General features: G+C 46.5%; 1 protein-coding gene across 6 annotated transcripts; it reads left to right on the top strand.

Moving 5' to 3' along the window:
- Positions 1-1,642: 1,642 nt before the first annotated feature.
- On the top strand, positions 1,643-19,830 carry LOC146356193 (uncharacterized). Of its 6 annotated transcripts, none has more exons than XM_084831347.1 (10): positions 1,643-2,073; positions 7,557-7,637; positions 9,371-9,573; positions 9,698-9,907; positions 11,814-11,836; positions 11,954-12,066; positions 14,521-14,624; positions 14,715-14,841; positions 15,462-15,563; positions 16,530-19,830. In XM_084831347.1, exons 4-10 carry the CDS (start codon positions 9,704-9,706, stop codon positions 18,167-18,169), a joined length of 2,313 nt encoding a protein of 770 aa, XP_084687473.1. In that variant the 5' UTR covers positions 1,643-2,073; positions 7,557-7,637; positions 9,371-9,573; positions 9,698-9,703; the 3' UTR covers positions 18,170-19,830. The 6 variants fall into 6 exon arrangements, with proteins under 6 accessions (XP_084687473.1, XP_084687471.1, XP_084687472.1 ...); XM_084831346.1 differs by having other exon boundaries at positions 1,666-2,073; positions 9,371-9,461; XM_084831345.1 differs by lacking the exon at positions 9,371-9,573.
- The last annotated feature ends 5,769 nt before the right edge of the window (positions 19,831-25,599 follow it).

Below are 25,599 nucleotides of genomic sequence, written 5' to 3'. Positions count from 1 at the left end.
CATCTTTGTTGCCCTCCTCTGAACCCTCTCCAGTTTGTCTGCATCCTTCTAAAAGTGTGGTGCCCAGAACTGGACACAGTACTCCAGATGAGGCCTAACTAGTGCTGAGTAGAGGGGAACTAGTACTTCCCGGGATTTGGAAGCCATGCTTCTATGAATGCAGCCCAAAAGAGCATTGGCCTTTTTTGCAGCCACATCACATTGTTGGCTCATATTCAGCTTGTGATTGACAACAATTCCAAGATCTTTCTCGCTTGTAGTGTTGTTGAGCCACGTATCCATCCCCCACGTTTCTACTTCTTCACTTTCAATAACCCTGAACAAACTGTACTGAAATCCAGCTGGCTATATACTGTTTCTTTCCCTCCCTGTTTGGTGCTGTGAACATCCAATCCTGCAGAAGAGTTCTGTGTCACACTACAGCCTGCTTCCAGCTCTTTGGCCCCAAAACCTCTCCTGACTCGTTCTGTGTCTTCCGTGAAGCAACTAGGTAAATTTAGACCATGGACATAATGCTCTTAAGGCAGTGGGGCTTGGACCACGTATATTTCTTCAGGTGTGAAACACACAACTAACAATTCTCTTCTTCAACCCCCCCACAACAACAACAACTATGTCTTCATTCTTGATACATTAAAACTTAAACAAAAAGCCAGAGAGCCAGTGTGGTGTACTGGTTAGAGATTGGGACGGTGGAGACTTGGATTCTAGTTCCCACTTGGTCATGAAGCTCACTGGGTGACTTTGAGCCAGTCCCTGACTCTTGGCCTAACCTACCTCACAGGGTTGTTGTGAGGATGAAAATGGAGGAGGAGGAGGACCACGTAAGTCGCCTTGGGATCCTTGCAAGAGGAAGAAAAGTCAGGATATAAATGCAACAAATAAAAGAAATTTTAAAACCCTACCAACCCTGAAAAAAACCAATACACTGAGCATGTACAGTTCTGTATTTTAAACTCACTGTAAAACCATAGCGACATCATGACTGCAGGAATAAAATGGAGTTTGCTTCTGCTGCCCTGACTTTAGGCACATTTTTGTGGGGAGGATAAGCACTCTTTTATCATAGTAAAACACAATATATATAGTTTACAGTAACCGATAATTAAGTGTGCATCTGCAACCATGTACGCGCCTGGCCAGCTGTCCCCTGGCTATAAAAGGCTTTTAAAAATAAGGAAAAATGAGTAGAAAGGATGGTGTGGCGAGCAAAAAATAAGGATAATGAGAAGAACTAAGAAAAAGGAATAAGAAGAAATACTAAGCATTCATATTAATCAGAAGAAGAAATACGAAGAAGAAATAAATGATAGGAAATAATAAGTAAGAAAGATGCTGGAGGAAGCAAAATAGAAGAAAAAAAATAGAAAGGATGCTGCAGCGAGCAATGGCAGCCCCAGAGTGTCCCGACATGCCCTGATGGGCCTTTTTGCCGCTGCCCCCACTGGTGCTGTTGGGGGGGGTCATTTGGGGGCCCCCTGCGCTGGGGGGGCTCTAGACCTCTGTCCTGGAGTCTCACCCTAGTGGCACCATTGCACATCTTAGCTTTGTTTGTTTTCTCGCAGCGTCTCTCGTGTCCACGAGAGGGCTCTGCGCGTGGCTGAGGCAGGGGAAGAGGGTGGCTCTCTTTCCTTTTTTGTCTGCACAGCACGTGATGGGTGCCTGAGGTTGCTGCTGCTGCGTGGATCGGAGGCGGGGGGGGGGGGCGGGAGAGGAAAGAGAGACTCCAAAGAGTGGGGGTCAAAGTCTTCTGCAGCTTTTGCACCGCAGAGAGAGAGAGAGAATCAGCCTTTGTCATTGCAAAAAGAGCAGCTGGATCGAGCATCTTTTTACTTCCCTCCAAGGTCTGTCTCGGGAAGAGGTCTGCCGTAGAAGTGGGGCAAAGGAAGAACAGCCCTAGGTTGCCCTGATGTGCGCCTTCCTTCTCCCCTGCTCCTCCTCTTGCCCTTTCTGAAAATCTAAGAACTGCTCCGCTTTGCCTCGGCGACGCAGCAGAAGCAACCCATCTCCAGCGGTGTCACCCCGGAGCAGGAGGGCCGGCGAAGAGAAATAGCTCCAACCGAACGGGCGCAGGTAAGGCAGTTTGAGGGGGTGGGGATGTGGATGGAGCTTCCCTCTGAACCCCAATTTTGTTTTGTTTTTAAATTGGAAAAGCGGTAATAAAATACTGTAAGTAATTTATAATTTTAAAAGTCAGGGAGGGAGATTCCATTCCTGGACTTGTCCTTGGTCAGGTCCATATCAAAAGTGAGCTCTCCTTCCAGAATTGTAGTTGATTCCACCCGTTGTATTCTGGGTTTTACCCAGCTAGCTGTAGGTTCGTTGTTGTTTATTCATTCAGTCGCTTGTGACTCTTCGTGACTTCACGGACCACCCCACGCCAGAGCTTCCTGTCAGCTGTCACCACACCCAGCTGCCCCAAGGTCGAGCCCGTCACCTCCAGAATATCATCCATCTAGCCCCAGATGTGATGACACAGCTAGCGCAAAGCCGAAAGGACAGCTAGCAGCTGACGGTGCTGGTGGTGAACGACGAATCCGATGTTCTAAAGATCAACACACCATAGGAACCTGGAATGTAAGATCCATGAGCCAGGGCAAATTGGATGTGGTTATTGGGGAGATGTCAAGATTAAATATAGACATTTTGGGTGTCAGTGAGCTGAAATGGACTGGAATGGGCCACTTCACATCAGATGTCCACCAGACCTACTAGTGTGGACAAGAGGACCACAGAGGAAATGGAGTAGCCTTCATAATTAATAATAAAGTGGCTAAAGCAGTGCTTGGATACAATCCAAAAAATGACAGAATGATCTCAGTTCAAATTCAGGGTAAGCCATTTAACATCACAGTGGTCCAAATATGCGCCCCAACCACAGATGCTGAAGAAGCAGAAGTAGATCAGTTCTATGAGGATCTGCAGCACCTACTGGACAATACAGCAAAAAGAGATGTTATTTTCATTACAGGAGACTGGAATGCTAAGGTGGGTAGTCAAACGACACCTGGAATTACAGGCAAGCATGGTCTGGGAGAACAAAATGAAGTGGAACATAGGCTGATAGAATTTTGCCAAGACAACTCACTGTGCATAACAAACACTCTCTTCCAACAACCTAAAAGACGACTTCACCAGATGGTCAACACTGAAATCAGATTGACTACATCCTTTGTAGCCAAAGGTGGTGGACATCTATACAGTCGGTAAAAACAAGACCTGGAGCTGACTATAGTTCAGATCACGAACTTCTTATTGCACAATTTAGAATTAGACTAAAGAGAATAGGGAAGACCCACAGATCAGTTAGATATGAGCTCACTGATATTCCTAATGAATATGCAGTGGAGGTGAAGAATAGATTTAAGGGACTAGATTTAGTAGATAGGGTCCTGGAAGAACTATGGACAAAAGTTCGCAACATTGTTCAGGAGGCGGCAACAAAAAACATCCCAAAGAAAAAGAAAACCAAGAAGGCAAGATGGCTGACTGCTGAGACACTGGAAGTAGCCCAAGCTGTAGGTAGGTGATAGATAAGAACTATTCTATCTACCTACCTCAGGGGTGTCAAGCCTCTTTCAGCCTGAGGGCTAAATTCCATTTTGGAGGTGCCAAAGACAAAAGGGGTGGCCAAATGCGGAAGGGGTGGGGCAAAAGGCAAGGAGGTTGGCCAAAATCCCCAAAATATCAGCATATGTTAGCATAAAGTTCTTCTTGCCAGTAACTAAGCCTTAGAGAAGGCATTTCAACTTTTTGGAATAGGAGGAAAACTGCACAAAACATGGGAAGCCACCAAATGATTGACAGTCAAGGGAAAGGGGGTGCCCCCTGGGGAATCGCAGAGGGCCAGCTTGGGACCCCAGCCTAGATTTGACTCGCGGGCCTGAAGTTCAACACCCCTGACCTGCCTACTTACTGACCTGGCTAAAAGTCAGGGTAGACTGATGGACCTAAATCTCCAAAGAACTAAATCTTTGAAGACGGTTCAGAAGCTGCAGTTCATGCAAAATGTGGCAGCCAGATTGATAACGGGGACCAGAAGGTCTGAACAGATAAGACTGACTCTGGCCCGCTTGCACTGGCTGCCTGTATGTTTCCAAGCCCAATTCAAGGTGCTGGTTTTAACTTATAAAGCCTTACATGGCTTGGGACCATGGAGCGCCTCTTCAAACACGAACCAACCCGTACACTACGCTCAACATCTAAGGTCCTCCTCTGACTGCCTACTCTGAGGGAAGCTCAGAAGACAGTAACAAGGGAAAGGGCCTTCTTGGTGGTGGCCCCCCAACTCTGGAAAATGATCTCCTTGATGAGGTCCACCTGGCGCCAACGTGTTATCTTTTCAGCGCCAGGTTAAGACCTTTCTCCCAGGCATTTGGCAGCATATGATAATGTTTAATCTATCCTGGATTGTTTTATGGTTATGGTTGTTTGCTTGGGATTGCTTGTTTGAAGTTGTTTTAGATATATGTTCTCTTGTGTATATTGTTTGTCCGTGTGTTTTTTATGTAAATGGCTTTTAATCTCTGTATACTGTATTTTTTATGTTTTTAATCTTTGTAAACAGCCCAGAGAGCTTTGGCTATTGGGAGGTATAGAAATGTAAATTATTATTATTATTATTATTATTATTAGTATCTATCATTCAATCAATTTTAGATCCGTGGTAGGGACTGTATGGTCCTTTGGATGTTGTTGGACTGCAACTCTCATCATCCTTCACAACATGGCCGGCCATCCCATTAGGCGTCTCAGGCGGCAGATGCTGGGAGGTGGCCGCAAGATGTTTATTTATTTAATTTATTTATTGCATTTATATCCCGCCTTTTTTCCTCTTGCAAGGAACCCAAGGCAGCGTACATAATCCTCCTCCTCTCCATTTTATCCTCACAACAACAACCCTGTGAGGTAGGTTGGGGTGAGAGTCTGTGACTGGCCCAAAGTCATTCAGTGAGCTTCCATGGCTGGGTGGGGACTAGAACCCGGATCTCCCGGCTCCCAGTCGAACCCTCTCACCACTACACTACACTGGCTCTCACTGTCGGAAGAGAGACTGTGTGCCGGGTGGCCCTGCTCTGCACCCCCTAAATTAGCCTGCTGCTTTCAGGTGCAGTGGAGGATGCTGTCCCATCATCAGTGTTGTTGACAGATTCATCTGCCAGTCCCATAGATTTTTGTACATGGAATAGGAGGGGGGCACCATCTTGTTCTTCATCTCAGGCAGCAAAATGTCTTGTGCCAGCCATGGTAGGGCAGATGGGAGGTTCAGTCCCACACCACCTGAAGGGCCACATTTTCTCTACCTCTGATCTACAATCTTGGGACTCTACATGCCCAAGTCTCGGAATTTGTTTTTAGAGCCTTTCTACATGAGGCTTTTATTGTGCACTCATGATTCCTCACTCATGGTAGCTTGCGGGTAGTTTAAATGACATTGTCATCCTCCAGGGCCTCTCCTGTGTTTTCCGAGCATTTCCGCTTTTTCTTTCTAAGGAGGAAAGTCTGGTATATTATTGAATGGTGACATGAAGCCCTCGTGTATTTGCTTGATTCCACTATACCGCAGGGCCACCTAGTGGTTATGTAATAGAACATATAGAAAGGCAGAGAAAGAAAAACCCCAGAAAAAAAAAAACCCGTGTAAAGGACCCGATCTTAATCCTGCAAAGAATCTGAAAGCAGAAGCCCTGGTAAAAGTGCTGGTTAAAAACCTCAAGTAGAAAAGCCCTTAATGCCATGGATCTGCGCTATAACATGTGATGTCCTGATATGAGAGTACTTTAGAGAGCATTTGGGTGCCTTCCCAAATGCTGGGAAGGCACCCAATTCTGGGCTACAGAATCGGACTCAAAGAGTGCTTATCAATGGGACCTTCTCAAACTGGGGAGAGGTAACGAGTGGGGTACCGCAGGGCTCAGTCCTAGGCCCAGTGCTCTTCAACGTTTTTATGAATGACTTGGAGGAGGAGGTGCAGGGAATGCTGATCAAATTTGCAGATGTCACAAAATTGGGCGGGATAGCTAATACTTTGGAAGACAGAAACAAAATTCAAAGTGATCTGGATAGACTGGAGCGCTGGGCAGAAAACAACAGAATGACATTGAATAGGGATAAATGCCAAGTTCTGCACCTAGGAAAAAGAAACCAAATGCACAGTTACAAGATGGGGGATACGTGGCTCAACCACTACAAGCGAGAAGGATCTTGGAATTGTTGTCGATCACAAGCTGAATATGAGCCAACAATGTGATGTGGCTGCAAAAAAGGCCAATGCTCTTTTGGGCTGCATTCATAGAAGCATCGCTTCCAAATCCCGGGAAGTACTAGTTCCCCTCTACTCAGCACTGGTTAGGCCTCATCTGGAGTACTGTGTCCAGTTCTGGGCACCACACTTTAAGAAGGATGCAAACAAACTGGAGAGGGTTCAGAGGAGGGCAACAAAGATGATCATGGGACTGGAAACAAAGCCCTATGAAGAGAGACTGAAAGAACTGGGCATGTTTAGCCTTGAGAAGAGAAGACTGAGGGGAGATATGATAGCACTCTTCAAGTACTTGAAAGGTTGTCACAGAGAGGAAGGCCAGGATCTCTTCTTGATCATCCCAGAGTGCAGGACACGGAATAATGGGCTCAAGTGACAGGAAGCCAGATTCTGGCTGAACATCAGGAAAAACCTCCTGACTCTTAGTGCAATATGACAATGGAACCAATTACCTGGGGAGGTGGTGGGCTCTCCCCCACTGGAGGCCTTCAAGACAAGGCTGGACAGCCATTTGTCAGGGATGCTCTGACTTGGATTCCTGCATTGAGCAGGGGGTAGGACTCGATGGCCTTGTAGCCCCCTTCCAACCCTACTATTCTATGATTCTATGATTCCCTTACTACCCAGTAAACCATAAGCAGTGTCACATATTTCTGACATCACAGCAGTTTATCCAGTGACTATAGAGGGTTTGTCAATGGACAAGTAACTTCTGCATATATTTTGGCTTTGTCCCTCTCTTTTAAAAAAATTTTGTTTCGTAATTGGAAAAAGAGCCATTTTCCCGGCAGAAAATCACACATTATGTACCATAGTTCAATGGTACAGTGCATGGTGTGCATGCAGAAGGTTCCAGGTTTAATCCCCAGCATCTCCAGGTAGGAAGAACCCATGCCTGAAACCCTGGAGAGACCCTGCCTGTCAGTATAAAGCCCAGGCCTCTTTAGACTGGGTGGAGAACCTCAGCAGGCTGGATTAGGCCTGCAGTCTTGAGTTTCCCCATCCCTCGTGTAGACATTACTGAACTAGATCGACCAATGACTTGACTTGGTATAAGTCAGCTTCCTTTTTGGTGCTTCATTCAGTAACCCTTGTTGACTATTGCCTGTGCCTTAAAAATGCCCCCTCCCCCAACCCAGAGGTAGAAACGGGATATGGATGATCAAAATGTTTTTTGTGTTAAATTTGTTTAAGATTTCAGACTGTCTATCTGTCTGTCTGTCTGTCTGTCTGTCTATCATCAACCTATGTGTCTATCTGTCTCTAAATACATCCATTTTGGTTCTGCCTCAAGGACATGCAAGAAGACATGCTCGTTTCTAGAAGGCCAAGAGACAGAACCCCTGAGGAGCAAAAGAAAAGCAAAGAACTTGAGGCAAGTCCACTGGCTGCGGTTCGTGCTAATAATTATGTTAGACCTCCAGTGTGTCAAGTGTTGTACATCACTTAGGGTGCAATCCTATGCATGAAAAAAGGCCTCCCAGAAAAAAGGCCTCGCAGCATGCACCAGCAAGCCATGCTGGCTAGGACATGCTGGGAATTGTAGGCCTTTTTCTGTCTAAACATACATAGGATTGCACCTTTAGAAACCATGCAGCCCCTGGACTCCAGAGCAATAGGAAATGGAATTGGATGGGGGATGTAAACTGGGGAGGCCCCAAAGTAACAAACTAATAGTGAAGATGGGTACAGGAGAGTCGAGGGACTATGGGTTGTCACTGATGTTTTAATTGTTTTTAGGGTGGTGATATTTTAGTGGATAATTGTAGCTGTTTTGAATTTTGTATGTTTTAATTTTGTTGTAAGTCACCATGAGTCTTTTTTAAGGCTAAGAAGTCTAATAAAAGCAATATAAGAAAAGGCTAAGTAATAAATTATTATTATTATTATTAATAATAATAATATAGCGGGTGTTCATGTCAAGGAAAAGACATGCTGACTCAGGAAAATACTGTTTTGGGATTCCACGGGGGGCTCTGTCCAGATGATTTCCCCTCCTACTATGGATCCCTCCCCCCCCGCCCCCTTAGGACTAAGAGCTTTCCTACATGAGGCATTTATGGTATGCTCGTCGTTCCCTACTCACGATTCTCTATGAGTTCTTTAGATGATATCATGACCTTCCAGTTTCACTTCTGTTTTTAAACAACACTTGTGGCAAGTTTTCTTTAGAGCAGGGAAAATGTGGCATTATTTAAAGAAAGCGAAAGAAAAGTCTATTTCCACTTGTGCATTTGCACTATTCTGCTATACCATTATGCCACCTAGAGGTTATGTAGTGGAAAAGCAGGAAAGGAAACACACTTTGTGTCATACTCGTATCTCAATTCTGTGACGAAACCAAAAGTAGATACAGTAGTGTTAAGATCCTTTTGACCTGGATGCCCTGAGCAACTCCGTAAGGGTCCCACCTTCCTTCTTCTAAATTTCCCCTTCCCAGTAACATGGGATTTAGGCTGTAGACATGGGACAACTTACACTCTAGACACAGGGTTTCACCACAAGAGTTTACTGGTAAATTTAAAGCTAGCAAAGAACAACTAAAGGTATTTACACAATAGCAGCCTTGTGTAGAAGAGCTCTAAGGTCTTGCCAAATCCAGTGCTTATACTGCAATATCCTGTCTCAACACAATGGACCAGGGTGGGACGGGGAATGGGGGGGACAAGGTTGTAGTAGGGCGGGGTGAGGGATGTGGCAGTGAATTTCTCATGCATCCCTACTTGTAACAGGCTGGCAAAGACATAATTCTCCCTAAAAAGTAAGGGAACAAAGATGGCAATTCCAGAAAAAAGAGCTAGAGTGGAATTAGGGATGTGCGAATGAACAAACCCCGAGCTTGCAAGATTTCTCCAAATCCCATTTCAAAGCTTGTTCCATCTCAAGTCCCTATCAGGATGGGAACTCTTGTTTTTTTTCTTTTTGCATGAAAATCCATGTGTATCTTCATGTGTATTTTTCCAAGTGTACTGCTCGATTGTGCACATCTTTGAAATGTATGTTTTCTTCTCCCATTGATTAAAGCGCAATTGTGTGCATTTTTCAATAGTATGCATTTTTCCATGTGCATTTTTCAAACGTACACATGCTGTTGAATGCATTTTTCAGGTCTGCGAATCACACTGCAAGTTCAGAAATGTACAGACTTCAACCGCAGTTTGCATCCGAGTCCATATTTAGTCTGGAAGGTGTGAACTGGGTAAAATCCTGATCAGAAACTGAAATGAATTTCTCACAAATTCTGAAGAGGAATCCACTCAGGGAACGATCCCTCTTGGACCCAGGCAGTGATGTAGAGTCCAGCTCTTCTTGTGAGGAGTCATGCCTGCATGATGGGGAAAAAGATGATGCACTTCGAGGAACCTCAAGCTGGTTTGGGGCAGAGCTGGGTTGTGGAGTCTACTAAGCCATCTTAATTCTTTCTTTGACTTCCAGAGAAGGATGGAAGCCGAGAGGGAGACAATTGTCCAGGAGTGGGAGGAGATTTGGGGGTTTCTGGAGAAGCAGAAGCAGATCCTTTTGCAGTGGCTCGAAGGGCTGGCTGGAGACCTCTGGGATGGGAGCCATTTGGGAGCCTCCACAGAGAACCCCCTCCCTTGCGATATGGGAGGAGAGAAGGAAAAGATGGCAGGACACTCCCCAGAGGTGAGAGTCAGGCAACCCATCAGCATAGCTCAGTAATTTCAGACTCCAGGCTTCCTGGTTTTACAGACGCCCACCTCTTGACACATTCATGTGAATTAATTCATGTCCTTCAAAATGTGGCATGCCACCCTGCTGCATTTGGAGGCCCACCTGCTCATTCTGCTCAGTGGGTCCTCGGCCTCTGCCCCAAAGTCCTACCCTGACAGCGCCACTATCAGCGCGGCCCATGTTTCATTCATATCATGTAGACCAGTGGAGGCTGGTGGCTGCAATTTCAGTGGGGCTGTGAATCCATTCTGGGTTTCAGCCAGAACTCTAAAGGAGCTATCCAAGGTGCTGAACTTATTTTGAGGATTTTGTTCAGCACCTTGCATAGCTCCTTTGGAGTTCTGGCTGGTTCTGACTGAAACCCAGAATGGATTCACAGCCCCACCAAAATCGCAGCCACCAGCCTCCGCTGATTTAGACATTTCAGGAAAACCAGTTTCTTGGGCTCACATCACATATTGCATGGCATTCCATGAGTGGGGCCCTGGTTCAACAATTAGGGGTGGGGGGAAACGGGGCAAGGCCAGGAGAAGGGTGTCAGGCTGAGCTGGTTGTAATGGGAAGCTCTGTTTGATCTGCTGTTCCTATCCTTGTCAAATGTTGATCATGTTGTTATACTTTGCATTTGTGATTGTTACCTTGCTGTGAGTTTTCTATTGCTGATATTGTTGTTAGATTTTGTATTTTGTGATTTGAGTTAGTGTAAGTGGTCTTGTGTAATAGAAAGGTGGGGTATAAGTGTGTGTGTGTGTGTGTGAGAGAGAGAGAGAGAGAGAGAGAGAAAGCAGTGGAGGCTGGTGGCTCCAATTTCGGTGGGGCTGTAAATCCATTCTGGGTTTCAGTCAGAACCAACCACAACTCTAAAGGAGCTATCCAAGGAGCTGTCTGAGAGCCAGTGTGGTGTAGTGGCTAGAGTGCTGGACTGGAAGTCAGAAGATCCGGGTTCTAGTCCCCACTCGGCCATGGATGCCGACTGGGTGACTTTGGGCCAGTCACAAACTCTTAGCCCAACCTACTTCACAGGGTTGTTGTTGTGAGGATAAAATGGAGAGGAGGAGGATTATGTACACCACCTTGGGTTCCTTAAGGAGGAAGAAAGGTGGGATAGAAATTAAATAAATAAATAAATCCAAGGTGCGCTGAACCCTATCCTCAAAACGAGTTCAAGACCTTCAATAGCTCCTTTAGAGTTCCACCTGGTTCTGACTGAAATGGATTTGCAGCCCCACTGAAATGAGAGCCAACAACCTTCACTGATAGAAAGACTAACAACAAAGTATTTTAAAAAATATATTTTGAGCTAAATGTTTCAGCTTCCGCCCTCATCAATAGTTGTGCTGTTGAATGGATACCCGGAGTGGCATATACCTACCCCCACCCTGTCTCTCTCTCCATACACACGCACACCTACCTTGCTCTCTCGCTCTCTCTCTCTCTCTTAAAGCAGGGGTGGGCAACCATTTTCAGCCTGAGGGTTGAATTCAGTTTTGGAGAAGCTCTCATGGGCCACATTCCAGAGGTGGGTGGGGCAATGGCAAAGGGAGCAGGGCAAAAATACCATAGTTTAGCTTAAAGCTCTTATTTCCAGCCCCTAAGGCTTAGGAGAGGCATTTCAACCTTTTAGAATGGGACAGAAACATGCAAAAGTTGGGAAACCACCAAATGACTGGCAGTCAGGAAAAAGGAGTTATGGTCAGAAAAGGGAGCATGGCCACCTGGGGAAGCCCAGGGGGCTGGAGTGGGAGGCCAGGAGGGCCAGATTTGGCCCACAGGCCTGTGGTTGCCCAGGCGTGTCTTAAAAAGCTGGGCGGATTGTGTGAAATATGCCCACTGACAGCATCTTTCTCTCTCCCTCCAGGAGGTGAGCAGAACCTACAGCAGGTCAGTTCCTTTATCATGTCACGTGTCTATGTCTGTGTGCTGCTTGCAGTGGGTTTTGCGATGGTGAGCTAAAGTCCCCACTACTCTGCACTTCCTTTTCCGTTCTTTCCTGGCCAGGAGAAATGAGGCCTTTTTGCAGCCAGAGCAACATTATCTGGAACTCGAACTGAGGCTCAGCCACTTCTCCGAGAAAAGGGCCCTCGTGCAAGAGATGCTGAGCCGCTTCCAAGGTGAGGGGGACCCCTTGCTCCTTCTGCTTGCGCCGTGGCTCCTGCTAATGTGGGAATCAACATGCAACAGATGTGGCCAGGGGACGCCTTTCTCTCAGCACCCAATTGCTCTGGGGAGGAGGATGAGCAAACTCAGGGTGTGGTAAAGGCCACCGTTGGATGGCTTTAAAACGGGATTGGACAAATTCATGGAGGATGATAAGGCTACCAAGAGCTACTAGTCATGATACTAGTTAATGCTTCGCTGTTTTTAATGTTCTTGTTTGTTCTTGTTTTAAGGTTTTATTGTTTTAAATTGTATTATTATTATTATTATTACTACTACTACTACTACTACTACTACTACTACTATTACGTATCTATTCTGACTTTCTTCCTCTTGCAAGGAACCCAAGGTGGCTTACATGATCTCCTCTCCATTTTATCCTCACAAGAATTCTGTGAGGTAGGTTAGGCTGAGAGTCAGTGACTGGCCCAAAGTCCCCCAGTGAGCTTCATGGCCAAGTGGGGACCAGAACCCAGATCTCTCCTGAGTCCAACACTCTAACCAGTACACCACATTGGCTCTCTCTCTGTTTCTGTTCGGACCCTTAGGTTGTCTTCATAGGCCCTCCTCTGGGTATCCCTTCCAAAGGAAGTTAGGCAGTTGGCTGCAAGAGACAGGGCCTTCTCACTTGTGGCCCCCACTGCTTATAAAATGCTCTCCCCAAGGAGGCTTGCCTGGCACCTACATTATTATGCTTTTGCTGCCTAGCAAAGAGCTTTCTTTTCTGCTAGGCATTCTAGAGATTTGGGTTTTAGATTTTATGGCTGCTCTTCTATATCCTGCGCTATTCGTACTCTGTTGTATTTTATTCTTTTAACCATGTGTACTGTACATTATTCTCTTAACCGTTTGTAATCAGCCCCCAAAACATTTGTTATTGGGCGGATTAAAAATACAATAAATAAATACAATTTTAAAAATAAATATTAAAATAATAATAACAACAACAATAACAATGGGTATATATTACCTCTGATATTAGAGACACCATGCCTCGGCATGCTAGTCACTGGAGGACATGGGTGGGGGGGTGCTGTTGCACTCGTCCTGCTTGTGGGCTTCCCGTTGGGGGGGGGTGATTGTGGAAAACAGGGCTGCTCGACTTGAGAGGCCTTTGGTCTAGCCCAAGAAGTGGGGCTCACGTCTGCAGCCAGCTCTGGTTCTCCTGAGCAGGCCAGCTCCTTCCGTGTCAAGAGTCTTGACTACTGTTTGAGGTGGAGGCATTCCCACTTCGAGAACTTGCACTAAAAAATATAGGATTAGCGATTCTCTCAGGAGAGGAGACCCAAAAAATGAGCATTCTCCCTAGTAAATGGGGGCTGGTGGAGTGTACAAGCTTAGGGGTCTTATTTTTAAACCCAGGGCTGGCCCAAGACATGCCTGAGGTAAAGAACAACATGGCGTCCCACCCCCCATTCTATGTACAGAAGCCGATAAGAATGACAGTTGAATCCTACTTCAACAGTGGTATCTTCTGCTAGACCTCAGGGTATCCTAGGGGGCACGGGTGTGGGACACACTTTGCCATTGCTCTCTGCCCAGCCACCCCCACAGCATCTGCCACCTGAGGTGACTGCCTCACTCTGTCTAATGGTAAGACCGGCCCTCCTTAAAACACAAGGTGTACAATTATAGGACACGCCATGCGGTGACTTAAAACTACTGGCTGGAAAGTCACCGGCAGGACTTGAGACTTTTCAGAAGCCTCCCCACAAGGTTGTCGAGTTTCGAAAGCCGAAGTCCCCATTTCTAAAGTGTTATGTATCCTGGCGGGGTATTGTGGCTTAGTTATTGTTTTGGAGCGGGGAGTAGCAACAGCGCGTGGAGCTTCTGCTAAGTTCTGCAGTTCTGTGTGTGGTGAATAAAAGACAGCTGTGTTTGAGGCCTGCTGATTCCGCACCTTCCTCCGACCTATACAACATTTTGTGGCGACGAAGGTGGGATCCTGAGAGCTATGCAGGCAGCGAGGACTGTGAAGCCGTTTTCCCAGCTAACTGGTAGGCAGCCAGCTAGGCCCACTTAAGAACTTGAGCAACTCCTGTGTTCTTTTGTTTTTACAAAAGAGAATTAAAATCAAAATGGCTGCTCTTGGACATATGGAAGAGTTTGGCGTTAGTCAACCTGCTCCCTGGGATTCTTACGCAGAACGGCTTTCCATCTATCTTGAAGCAAATAAGATAGGCAACGCTGAACAAAAGCGAGCTGTGCTCTTAACTGTTTGTGGGCCACCCCCCCAGCCCCCCAGCCCACCCCGGATACATAACAAAAAGCTTGAATTGGGCTGATTGGTTTCAGTCCTAACTGGACTGACCACTTCCCCTTTAATGGTGCCTGTGGCAGGGGAGGAGCGGGGAGGAGAAAGGGGCCCCGATTCTTGTTCCCACCTTTCCGCTTCTTCTGTTTATTAGGCGTCCTACGGCTAGAGCTGCAAAGCCTCATGGGTGAAACAGAGCACTCTGGACCTTTTTGCCGTCCCAAACGACACATGATGGAAATGTTGAAACTAGGTCAGGTACGGGTTTCAAAAGTATCCCCTCACATCGTTTTAGGAGCAATATTTTGAAAGCAACTGAAATTCAAGGAGTCCTCCTCCTCTTTGCAGGATCTGCTGACATTTGAGGATGTGGCTGTGCATTTCACTGAGGAGGATTGGGCCCTTCTGGATGCTCCCCAGAGAGCTCTCTACAGGGACGTCATGCAGGAGAACTACAAAAATGTGACCTCTCTGGGTAATGGCTCGATCCCCCTTTTGGGGTATTCAGGGTTGCGGGGTCTTTCCAGTTGGTGGGGGTCCCTTCCCAGGTCTCTTGGAGCACAGGTGGCCTACAACCAAACACACAAGCTGTGTCTGGAAAAGATGAGGCCTTTTCTTCCCCTGGAACCTTCTGCATGCAAAGCAGGGGTTCTGCCACTGAGCTATTTTCCTTCACCTAAAAAAAAGTAAGACTCTAGTCCTCATGGTTTTGAATAAAGGGATGAATTAAATAAGAACACAGGAAGCTGCCTTATACTGAGCCAGACCCTTGGTCCATCTAGCCCAGTATTATTAACACTGACTGGCAGTGGCTCTCCAGGGTTTCAGGCAGGATTTGTCCCTAGCCCGACTTGGAGATGCTGGGGATTGAACCTGGGACCTTGTGCATGCAAAGTAGGAGCTTTACCACTGAGCCAGAGCCCCATCCTTTTTTAGTCTCCAGCTCCTATCAGCCCCAGCCAGCAGTCAGGGATGATGGGAGTTGTAGTCCAACAACATCTGAAGGCCCACAGGTCCCCCAGTACTGGATTAGAGCCTTAACCAAGTACTCCTAGGAAGAAGCATACGGCTGATGTTGATTTCTCTCCTTGCCAGTCTTAGCTCTCACCAAACCTGATGTAATCTCTCAGTTGGAACAAGGGGATGTGCCCTGGATCCAGGAAGAAAACGACACACCTGAGTCCACCTACTGCACAGGTGAGGGAGCTGTGACTTTCGAGCCACAAAGGCCACTAATATCACACAGGCTCAGGGCCTAGGCCTAGGAAAAAACAAGGCCTAGGAAGAAAGGGTGGACGAAATGGGAATGTTTAGCCCAGAAAAGAGACCACTGAGGTGGGAAAGCTTTGTTCTTTTGAAAGCCCTGAAGGGCTGTCACATAGAAGAAGGCAAAACACGTTCTCTGCTCTCCCAGAGGGCAGGAATAGATCTAATAGGCTTAAGGCGCAATCCTATGCATGTTTCGACAGGGAAAAGGCTAGCTATGCTAGCTGGGGCATGCTGAGAGTTGTAGTCCTTTTCTTTGTCGAAACATGCATAGGATTGCACCCTTAAGATACAGGAGGGGAGGTTTTGGTTGAATGTTAGGAGAAACATCTTAACGGTAAGAGCAGTATGACAATGGAACAACCGGTCTAGGGGTTGTTGGGCTCTCCCTGTCTGGAGGTCTTCAAGCAGAGCTGTGGATTTTCTTCTTCATCCTGACTGGAGGTCTTCTTCCAACTCTAGGATTCTAGGATTTAGGAACACAGAAAATAAATCTAGGATTCTAGAATTTAAGAACATTTAGGAACCTAAAAATAAAGTAGGGTTCTAGTCCTCATGGTTCTGAATAAAGGACTGTATTAAATAGGAAAATAGGAAGCTGCTTTTATACCGAGTCAGACTCTTGGTCCATCTAGCCCAGTATTGTCGACACCAACTGGCAGTGGCTCTCCAGGGTTTCAGGTAGGATTATTTCCTAGCCTTACCTGGAGATGCCAGGAATCGAACCTGAAACCTTCTTCATGCAAAGCAGGGGCTCCACTACTGAGCTACAGCCCTGCTAAAGCCATGGGCCTTCAGAGTGTGTGATGGTGAAGTCATATCTGCACTACAGACTTTCCAGTGTGCATAAAGATCCATAAATATTTCTCCCCCCCTCCCACTCTCCTATTATTCCAGAAAATGCTGGCTGCCAAAATGAGAATGCGGAGGGGACCCAGGACCCAGAAAGTTCTGAACACAGAGACTTGTATTTAACAACATTGGAAAGAGCTGATGAGACTGCATTCCAGTCTCAGGATACAGAAGATGGCCCTGGGGAAAGAGTTCAAGAATCTTTCATTTTCGTGGGAGAGGACTGGGCCCCAAGTGAGATGCTGCCCAAGGAAGAGAAGCAACAGGTTTGCAATGTGTGTGGAAGAAAGTTCAAAAAGAGGTCAAATCTTGTTAGACATCAGAGAACACACACTGGGGAAAAGCCATACTCTTGTGCGGACTGTGGGAAAAGCTTCAGTTTTAACTCAGGTCTTGTCAGACACCAAAGAACCCATACTGGAGAGCGGCCATATAAATGCACGCATTGTGGGAGAAGCTTCAGTCAGACTTCGATCCTTATCGTTCACCAAAGGACACACACAGGAGAGAAACCATTCCGGTGTTCGATCTGTGGGAAAAGTTTCACCCGTAACCTAAGCCTCATGAGCCACCAAAGAGTTCACACTGAGAAGAAACCGTACAAATGCTCTTTTTGTGAACGGAGCTTCGGCTACAGATCCAACCTGATTGCGCACGAGAGGATCCACACAGAAGAGAAACCCTTCCAGTGTTCGGAATGTGGGAAAGAGTTCCACTTGAGTTCAAACCTGATTGTTCATCAGAAGACCCACATGCCAGAGAAAGCAGAGGCTACGGGGCCTATTGCAACTGAGACCATCCACACAGGAGAGAAAGCAAACAAATGCTCTGTTTGTGGGAAACGTTTCAGTCATCGAGCACAGCTTTTGCGGCATCAGAGAATTCACACGAGAGTGAAATCTTACAGATGTTTGGTTTGTGGGAAAAGCTTTGGCCTGAGTTCAAACCTTATGGAGCATCAAAGGGTTCACACAGGGGAGAAACAATTTCAGTGCTCAGTCTGTGGGAAAAGCTTTGGCTGCAGCTCCAACCTTACAGTTCACAAAAGAATCCATACCCAAGAGAAAGTGTATCAGTGCACAGACCAGGGGGGGAAAATCCACGTGAGTTCTTCTTTTCAGAGAACTTGCACAGAGGTTACTGGAGATGTTGAACCGAAGAGCATGTGCCAAGGACAGAAATCGTACAAATGCAGTGAGTGCGAGCGAAGCTTCAGTCAGCAAGCGCACCTTGTTAGACATCAGCGAATCCACACAGGAGAGAAGCCTTATTCCTGCTCGGTATGTGAGAAAAGCTTCAGTCAGAATTCAAACCTCATTGCTCACAAGAGAATCCACACAGGGGAGAAACCATACCGGTGCTTGGATTGTGGGAAAAGCTTTACTTGCAGCTCGGGCCTTATTGGGCACGTGAGAATTCACACAGGAGAGAAACCGTACCAGTGCATGGACTGCGGGAAGAAGTTTAACCTGAGCTCAAATCTCATTGCACATCAGAGAACCCATATGACAGAGAAACCTTACAAAAGTATGAACTCTGGGGAAGGTTTCTACCCTGGTTCTGACTTTGATCAGCTTCCTAAAATCAGACACGTGGAGTCTATAAAAATACAACCAGGTGGCAGAGCTTCTAATAATAGCCCCCAGTCTGTTAATTACCAAATGAATTACATGGGGTGGAACTGACGATAAACGCCTGACGCATCTTAACTTCAGAGCTGTTATCTTAGAATGGCGAGTGCCAAGTATCATTTTTTGGGTTCTGTATCTTTTGTTGATAATGGGTAAAATCCAAATAAGCCCTACTTAAAGTAAATAATGAACTTAAATCTCATTCATTTCAGTGGGTCTACTCTAAGCAGGACTTAAGTTGGATGTTACCCAATAAAATTTTCTGGAAAGAATAAGCAGTATCAACGGGGCACTTCTGCCCCATTGATTCCCTTCCGCCCTGCCGATTCCCTTCCACAAATGGTGGGTCTTGCCAATTCCATTTCGCAAATGGGACCCACTGCTTGCGCAAGGGAGATTTAGCACTTCCTAGGGGAAGCCCCGAAATCGTCTGAAATGCTCGTTTCTGGAAGGAGCTAGGTCAGGAGAGTCCCTTAATGTGAGCTCCGCTGACCTGCCTCCTTCCAGAAACAAGCATTTCCAGAACTGAAGTGCTGCATCACTGTTGCACAAGAGCTGGGGGCTGCTTGCGCAGCAGAATCATCAGGATGCAGGAGAATTGCTGGGGATGTAAGCGCCCCATTGGATTCTGGCCAAAGTCTTGGCACATGAGAAAGAATGAGACAACTTTGCCAAGTGGATCTTTTTAAAAAAATTCTCAATTCTCAAATTGTTTCTCAAGTTTTAAATTTCATTTAACATTTTAAGGGTTTTTTAAAGTTTTACATTATTTTTTAAAGTTTTCAAACTGTTTTTAAAAGTTTCTTTTAAGCTTTTTAAATGTTGCATGTTTAAAGTGTAAGTTGCCTTGCCGGGCTTCCTACTTGGGCCAAAAGACGACTCATAAATTTGTCAATACAATAAAACAAAGACACGAAGCACTTGTTACCCCTGAGTTTTGAAGCTCAGAATTAAGATTCTCTTTTTATTCTGTATTTTATTATGGAGAGCTGCCTTGAGCGCCACTTCTGGCAGAAAAGTGAGATCTATGTTTAATAACAAAGTAAAGAAATAACAATTGGCTTAGACATAAAAAACGTCGGAAGGATGTTTTACTGGAGCTGTGCCCAGGGGAGACTAGGAAGGAAACACCCGCTGCATTTGCCAAAGGAAGGAGACTGTGTTCTGGGCCTCAGGCAGAGAGCCAGTGAGCAAGGCGCCCACAGCATCTGCTTCTCCTCCTTCTCACCACCAGGCCAGAGTGAGAGGCAGGTGAACAAGCAGGTTGCCATGGTGAAGAGGAGGCGCAACTCCAGGGCGCGCTAGTCAGTGGGCCCCTGCTGGGATCTGGGACTTGGCAGGTGCCCAACCAGGCCTACCCTTGATGCTGGGCAAAGTGTCTTCTGCTAGGTCCCGTCCTAAAGCCACTCTTTAGATTTCCCACAATTCCTCAGACCGATGCACGTTCGGGGGCGCTGTGGGAAAATAAAATGGTAGCTTGGTCCAGCCACCTGGAACTGCTCAGTGTGCTGGGCTTGAAAGGAAAAAAATTGGGGGTGACCCATGACAGGCATCGGCACTGGGCCCTGCCAGAGTCCTGGGGCCCCATCAGCTGCCCAAGGAACCCGAGCGTTGGTGCCGGTCCTGCCTGAGCTGGAAGGAGAATGCAGTCACAAAGGAGCACGGAAGGTAACAGGAAGTGGGTGTCAGCTGGGGTGGTGTGGTGGTTAGTTAGAGCGTTGGGGTAGCATTGGAGGCTGGTGGCTCCGATGTCAGTGGGGCTGTGAATCTGCTCTGGGTTTCGGACAGCACCGGTCAGAACTCTAAAGGAGCCATACAGGGTGCTGAACCTGTTTTGGGTATTGGTTTCAGCACCTTGGATAGCTCCTTTAGAGTTCTGACCGAAACCTGGAGCAGATTTTCCGCCCCACTGACATCGGAGCCACCAGCCTCCCCACTCATAGTGGGGAGACCTGGGTTCAAATCCCCACTCAGCTATGAAGCTCACTGGGTGACTTTGGGAAACAGAGGGACTGGACGTCACCTTGAGTTCCTTGGAGGAAAAGGGTGCATGTGTTAAAAATCTAATTAATAAATTAAGGGTTCAGAGGTAGTCAGGCCAAGAAGGGTTCTTGCTGAGCTGCTAGATGTCTACAAGCTGAGCCAGGAAGGTGGAAAAGGAAAGACTGGTGGTGCTTAATCCCCTTTTCTAGGTGTGAAACCTGAATTACTCCATGCAGCATCTCCTGCCCAGACCCCTCCTCACAGCCACCCAAATGAAATGCCCACCACATGTAGGTTTTATTCATTGAAATGTATTTATTTAAAATATTTCTTGGCCACCTTTGAAGGCAGAAGCCCTCCCAAGCCGGCGTACAACAATAAAAACATATAAAACTGATACAATATTAAAAGAGATGAAAACACAAGAAAAGAACAGCAAGAAAAACCATAAAAATCCACAACAAAACCAGCAACAACAGCAATCATATCAGGAGATGGCCAGAGTAAAATAATATGTTCAAGGCCTTCTTAAAAGCCTGCAATGATGAAGCACAGTGGAATCCCTGATAACAAATCAGAGGTGTGGGGCCACTGCAGAGAAGGCCCTCACAGAACTGCCTGTGTGTCATAGATTGTAACCACTCTATGGTGAGGACCAAGCTACACTTGACATTAAAAGCAACTACACTCAACATTAAATGCTTCTTTGCAGCCAACATGTTGTTGTTGTTCAGTCGTTAAGTTGTGTCCGACTCTTCGTGACCCCATGGACCATAGCACGCCAGGCCTTCCTGTCCTCTGCTTTCTCCCAGAGCATGCTCAAGTTCATATTCATTGCATCAGTGATGCTATCTAGCCATCTCATCCTCTGCTGTCCCCTTCTCCTTTTGCCTTCAGTCTTTCCCAGCATCAGGGTCTTTTCCAGTAGGTTTCCTCTTTGCATTAGGTAGCCAAACTATTTCAGCTTCAGTTTCAGTATCTGTCCTTCCAATGAGCAGTCAGGGTTGATTTCCTTTAGGATTGACTGATTTGACCTCCTTGCAGTCCAGGGGACTCGTAAGAGTCTTCTCCAGCACCACAGTTCAAAAGCGTCTATTCTTCGGCGCTCAGCCTTCCTTATAGTCCAGCTCTCACAGCCATACATTACTACTGGGAAAACCATAGCTTTGATTACATGGACCTTTGTCAGCAAGGTGATGTCTCTGCTTCTTACTATGCTGTCTAGGTTTGCCATAGCTTTCCTCCCCAGGAGCAAGCGTCTTTTAATTTCATGGCTACAGTCACCGTCTGCGGTGATCTTGGAGCCCAAGAAAATAAAATCTGTCACTGCTTCCATTTCTTCCCCTTCTATATGCCAGGAAGTGATGGGGCCAGATGCCGCCGCTATTTGCATACGCGTCTGCTATGCTATTTGCGTTCCCCCTTAGTTTCGCCGTCTTAGTCCACGTAAATATTTACATAGACTAAGACAACCAAAAATAGGGAATGCAAATGGCGGCGGCCGTAGCCGCCGCCATTTGCATACGCATTTTGGTTTTTTTTTTAACCCAGATGTAATAAGCTATGTAAGTCTATACGTAGCCTATCACGAATGTGGGGGGGGAGACTGCAAATGATGGCGGCGGCGGCAGCAGCCGGTCGGAAGACCAGCCGCCGCTGCCGCTGAAGTCACTGCTGGAACCGCCGCTGTCCGGAACATCCGCCCCAGGTAAGTCTCGTCCCGGGGGGGATCCACAGGGGGTGGGGGGGGTGGCAGGCTGTTCCGCCACAGAGTTCGGGGGCGAACTCTGGTGAGGCCAGTGCATTCGGCCTCACCGAGATCCGTGGCGGAATTCTCTGACATCCCTACCTTTTTTAGGTGTCGTGACCAGAACTGTACATAGTATTCCAAGAGTGGTTGCACCACAGATTTGTATAAGGGCAGTAGGGTCTTGGCAGTTTTCTTTTTCCACAGGCTTCCCACAGGTTTGAACAGGCCTTAGATTGATACACCGAAGTCTTCAAGCAAATTTATGCAGTTATCAGTTGGACACACCGTGCCTGCGCCAGCAGAGTGAAGCCATGGCTGAGGGCACCCCTGAGTATGGCCCCTGTCATGGTGCACCCCATAGCCCCCCAAGGGAGGGGTCTGTCTGTTCCATTCATCCGAGAGGGGCTGCCCCACAGCAGTGGGGAACGGGAAGGCATATAGTGCTATCCTTTGGCCTACTAATCTACTCTGGCTGCAAACGATATGGCCTGCAAAGCTCTCTGCTGGTTAAGGAAGTCTGCCCCCAGTGATTGAAGATATTACTGCAGGCTTCAAGCAGATGGACACATTAACATAAATTAAAATTAATTACAATAGAATAGAATCATAGGGTTAGAAGGACCCTACAAAACCATCGAGGCCAACCCCCTGCTCAATGCAGGAAGACTGATTCCCAGGCAGTCTCCCATCCAAGTACTAACCAGGGCTGACCCTGCTTAGTTTCCAAGATCAGGCAAATCCAGCCTTAATGCATTTTGAAAATGAAATAACCTTAAGGTTGTTAAAATTAAAATTAATTAATGCATTTTGAAAATGAAATAACCCTAAGGTTATAAAAATTAAAATTAATGCATTTTGAAAATGAAATAACCATAAGGTACACACCCTTGGGGTCCCCTTAGCATGGATGCCAAGTTTCAGGTGTCTAGGTTTTATGGTCTTGGCACTATGACACTAATGCACAGACTGACACACATCCTCTTTTATTATTTCAGGACCATCTATAATTACAATAATAATAACAGAACAAAGAAGTTTGCCAGTTTGGGTCCAGCCTCCTGTGCTACCTATCAGCTGTGCCCCCACCCCCAGGTAGATCCATATTGCATTAAAAGAGCCCCTCCACCTTCAATGTAAAGATGCACTAAGGCTGCAGTCTTGTTGCACAAATTGCTAGTGTTGCCCCCTGGAGGCTAGTCCAATTTGCCCCAAAGAGGAGAGTCAACTTCAGGCTGGATCCAACTCGATTTTATTGTTTGCAAACAGTTTGACAAAGGAGCTCACGCTCAAAGCAGTGTCGACCCTGGGCAACGCCCACGCTACAGTTTTATTGCTTCAGCTTGCATTCCTTAGCTAGCGTGTCACTTTGATTGGTTGCTAGATGTTTGCCTAGCTACTAGGGATGTACGAAAGTCACTTACCTTTTAACGAAATTGATTCGAGGTGGGGGGGAGGCGCTCCATCCCTTCCCCTGAAATTCTGGCCGGGGGGGGCGCTCTGTCCCTCCCCCACCGAAATTCTGGTCGGCCAGCTCCGCTCCGCAGGGATTCTACGGAGCCGCCAGCCGGCTCCGCCAGCAGCCGGACATCTGGCCACTGGCTAGTAGGGACGCAAATGGCGGCGGCCATAGCCGCCACCGTTTGCGTCCCTGCAGTCAGCCGTGATAGGCTACGTAAATGTTTACGTAGCCTATCACGGCTGATTTAAAAGAAAAAAAAATGCGCGTGCGCAAATGGCGGCGCCCATGGGCGCCGCCATTTGCATTCCTTATTTTGGCACGTCTTAGTCTACGTAAACATTTATGTAGACTAAGACGGTGAAAATAAGGGGAACGCAAACAGCATAGACGCTACGCTGTTTGCATTCCCCTTATTTTCATCGTCTTAGTCTACGTAAATGTTTACATAGACTAAGATGTGTAAAATAAGGAATGCAAATGGCGGCGCCCATGGGCGCCGCCATTTGCGTACGCACATTTTTTTTCCTTTTAAATCAGCTGTGATAGGCTACGTAAACATTTACGTAGCCTATCACAGTGTTTTTTAAAAATCTAGCCATGATAGGCTATGCAAATCTTTACGTAGCCTATCACTTTTTTTTTTTTAATGGAAATGGCGGCGGCAGCAGCCAGTCAGAAGACCGGCCGGCACAGCCGCTGCCGCCAGGAAAATCCGCCCAAGGTAAGTCCCGTCCGGGGGGGGGGGGCAGACCGTTTCGCCACCAATTTCGGGGGGCCGAATGCGCTGGCATTTGGCCTCCCCAAGATTCATGGTGAAATTCTCTGACATCCCTACTAGCTACCTTATCTAGGGTTGCTATTCATTCATTCCAGGCATGCGCAGCTCTTACAATACTATGTGCTGCTTAAGGCACACACAATGGCTTTTAGGTTGCATTTTTACTACAGTTCCCCCCTCGAAAGGCTTTTCTCAAATTTATACTCTCTTTGGTCCAGCGGTGGACTACACACTTAGAGGCGCAAACTATTATCGCTGTGGCATTGACGGTTTTCTCTAAATGGCAAGTGAGGCCTAGGATGCCTTTGTTCTAGCTACTAGAATGCTGACAACAAAAACACATTTTTTGGTGTAAGTCTGGAATTTGAACTTTTGGAACTCAGTTTTGTTCAGTTCATCAAGAACCCTTGAAATGAGAGTGCCCTCTTTCTGTAGAGCTACCTGTGGTTCTCTAAATAAGGCAGGCAACAAAATAAAGTTTCTGACAGTTGATGGGTGTTCGTAATAGAGAACAAATTCATCTCTATTCTGCTTAAACATAAGCTCAACATGCCTCTTAAACTAATTTTTTTTGTTTTTGTATTTTACTTGAGTGGGGAGTGTTGAGACAACTAAACTCAAGAAGGAAAGAATAATGCGCACAAATAAGTGTTGGAAGAAAGCTTTCTCTTGAACAAATACTTGAGTCTCTCTAGGGGTTTACTACTCCAACAGTGGCCTTCAGGTGGGTCAGCTTCCGGTGTGACCCTCTCTGGTGCAGTGATGCCTTTATTCAGTGTGATGAATCCACTTTTTCCCTTTAGCAACTTTTATAGTTGCTATGGGAGTGGTAAGTAGGATCTGAAACGGACCCTTCCGCTTCCCGGTAGGTGGTTCATCTTTCTAGGACTGGATTAGCACCCAATCACCGGGATTGAGATTATGCACTGGAGCGTCTAAAGGCAAAGATTGGTGCGGTGTCGCAAACCTGTGAAAACAAAACAAACTACAAGGCAGTAACATATTTTTGAATTTCTAAAGCTCTTACTTCTAAATTTACATTTAAGCTATCAGCCATAGGTAATATCCGAGGTATGCGCCCATATAACATTTCAAAGGGTATCAATTTAATACTTCCCTTGGGGGCGAACTGTACTCGAGTCAAGACGACTGGCAAGGTCTGTGGCCATTTCAACTTAATCTTTGAACAAATTTTAGTAAGCGTTGACTTTAGGGTGTGGTTCATCCTCTCAACTTGACTTGTGGATTGAGGTTTTCAAGGGGGGTGTAGCTTCTAGTTAATTTGTTATGCCTGGACCACTACTCGCGTCACTTGTCCAACAAAATGGGGCCCCTGATTTGATTCAGTCTCTTTAGGTAACAAGATCCTAGGGATTACTTTTTAACAGGATCTTGGCTACTGTCTGTGCAGTGCAGTCAATTGGCTTTATTATTACTAGCAGGTACGAATAGCCATGAGTCTGGGGCAACTCTGAAAAATCAATTTGAAGTCTCTGAAAAGGACAGTAGGCCCA

This window comes from Heloderma suspectum, chromosome 2 (assembly GCF_057233095.1).
Source record: "Heloderma suspectum isolate Gila_16-S chromosome 2, 16-S_ref, whole genome shotgun sequence".
NCBI classification, from domain to species: domain Eukaryota; kingdom Metazoa; phylum Chordata; class Lepidosauria; order Squamata; family Helodermatidae; genus Heloderma; species Heloderma suspectum.
The sequence above is the reverse complement of the archived record's forward strand: the minus strand, read 5'-3'. Positions and strand labels throughout refer to the sequence as shown.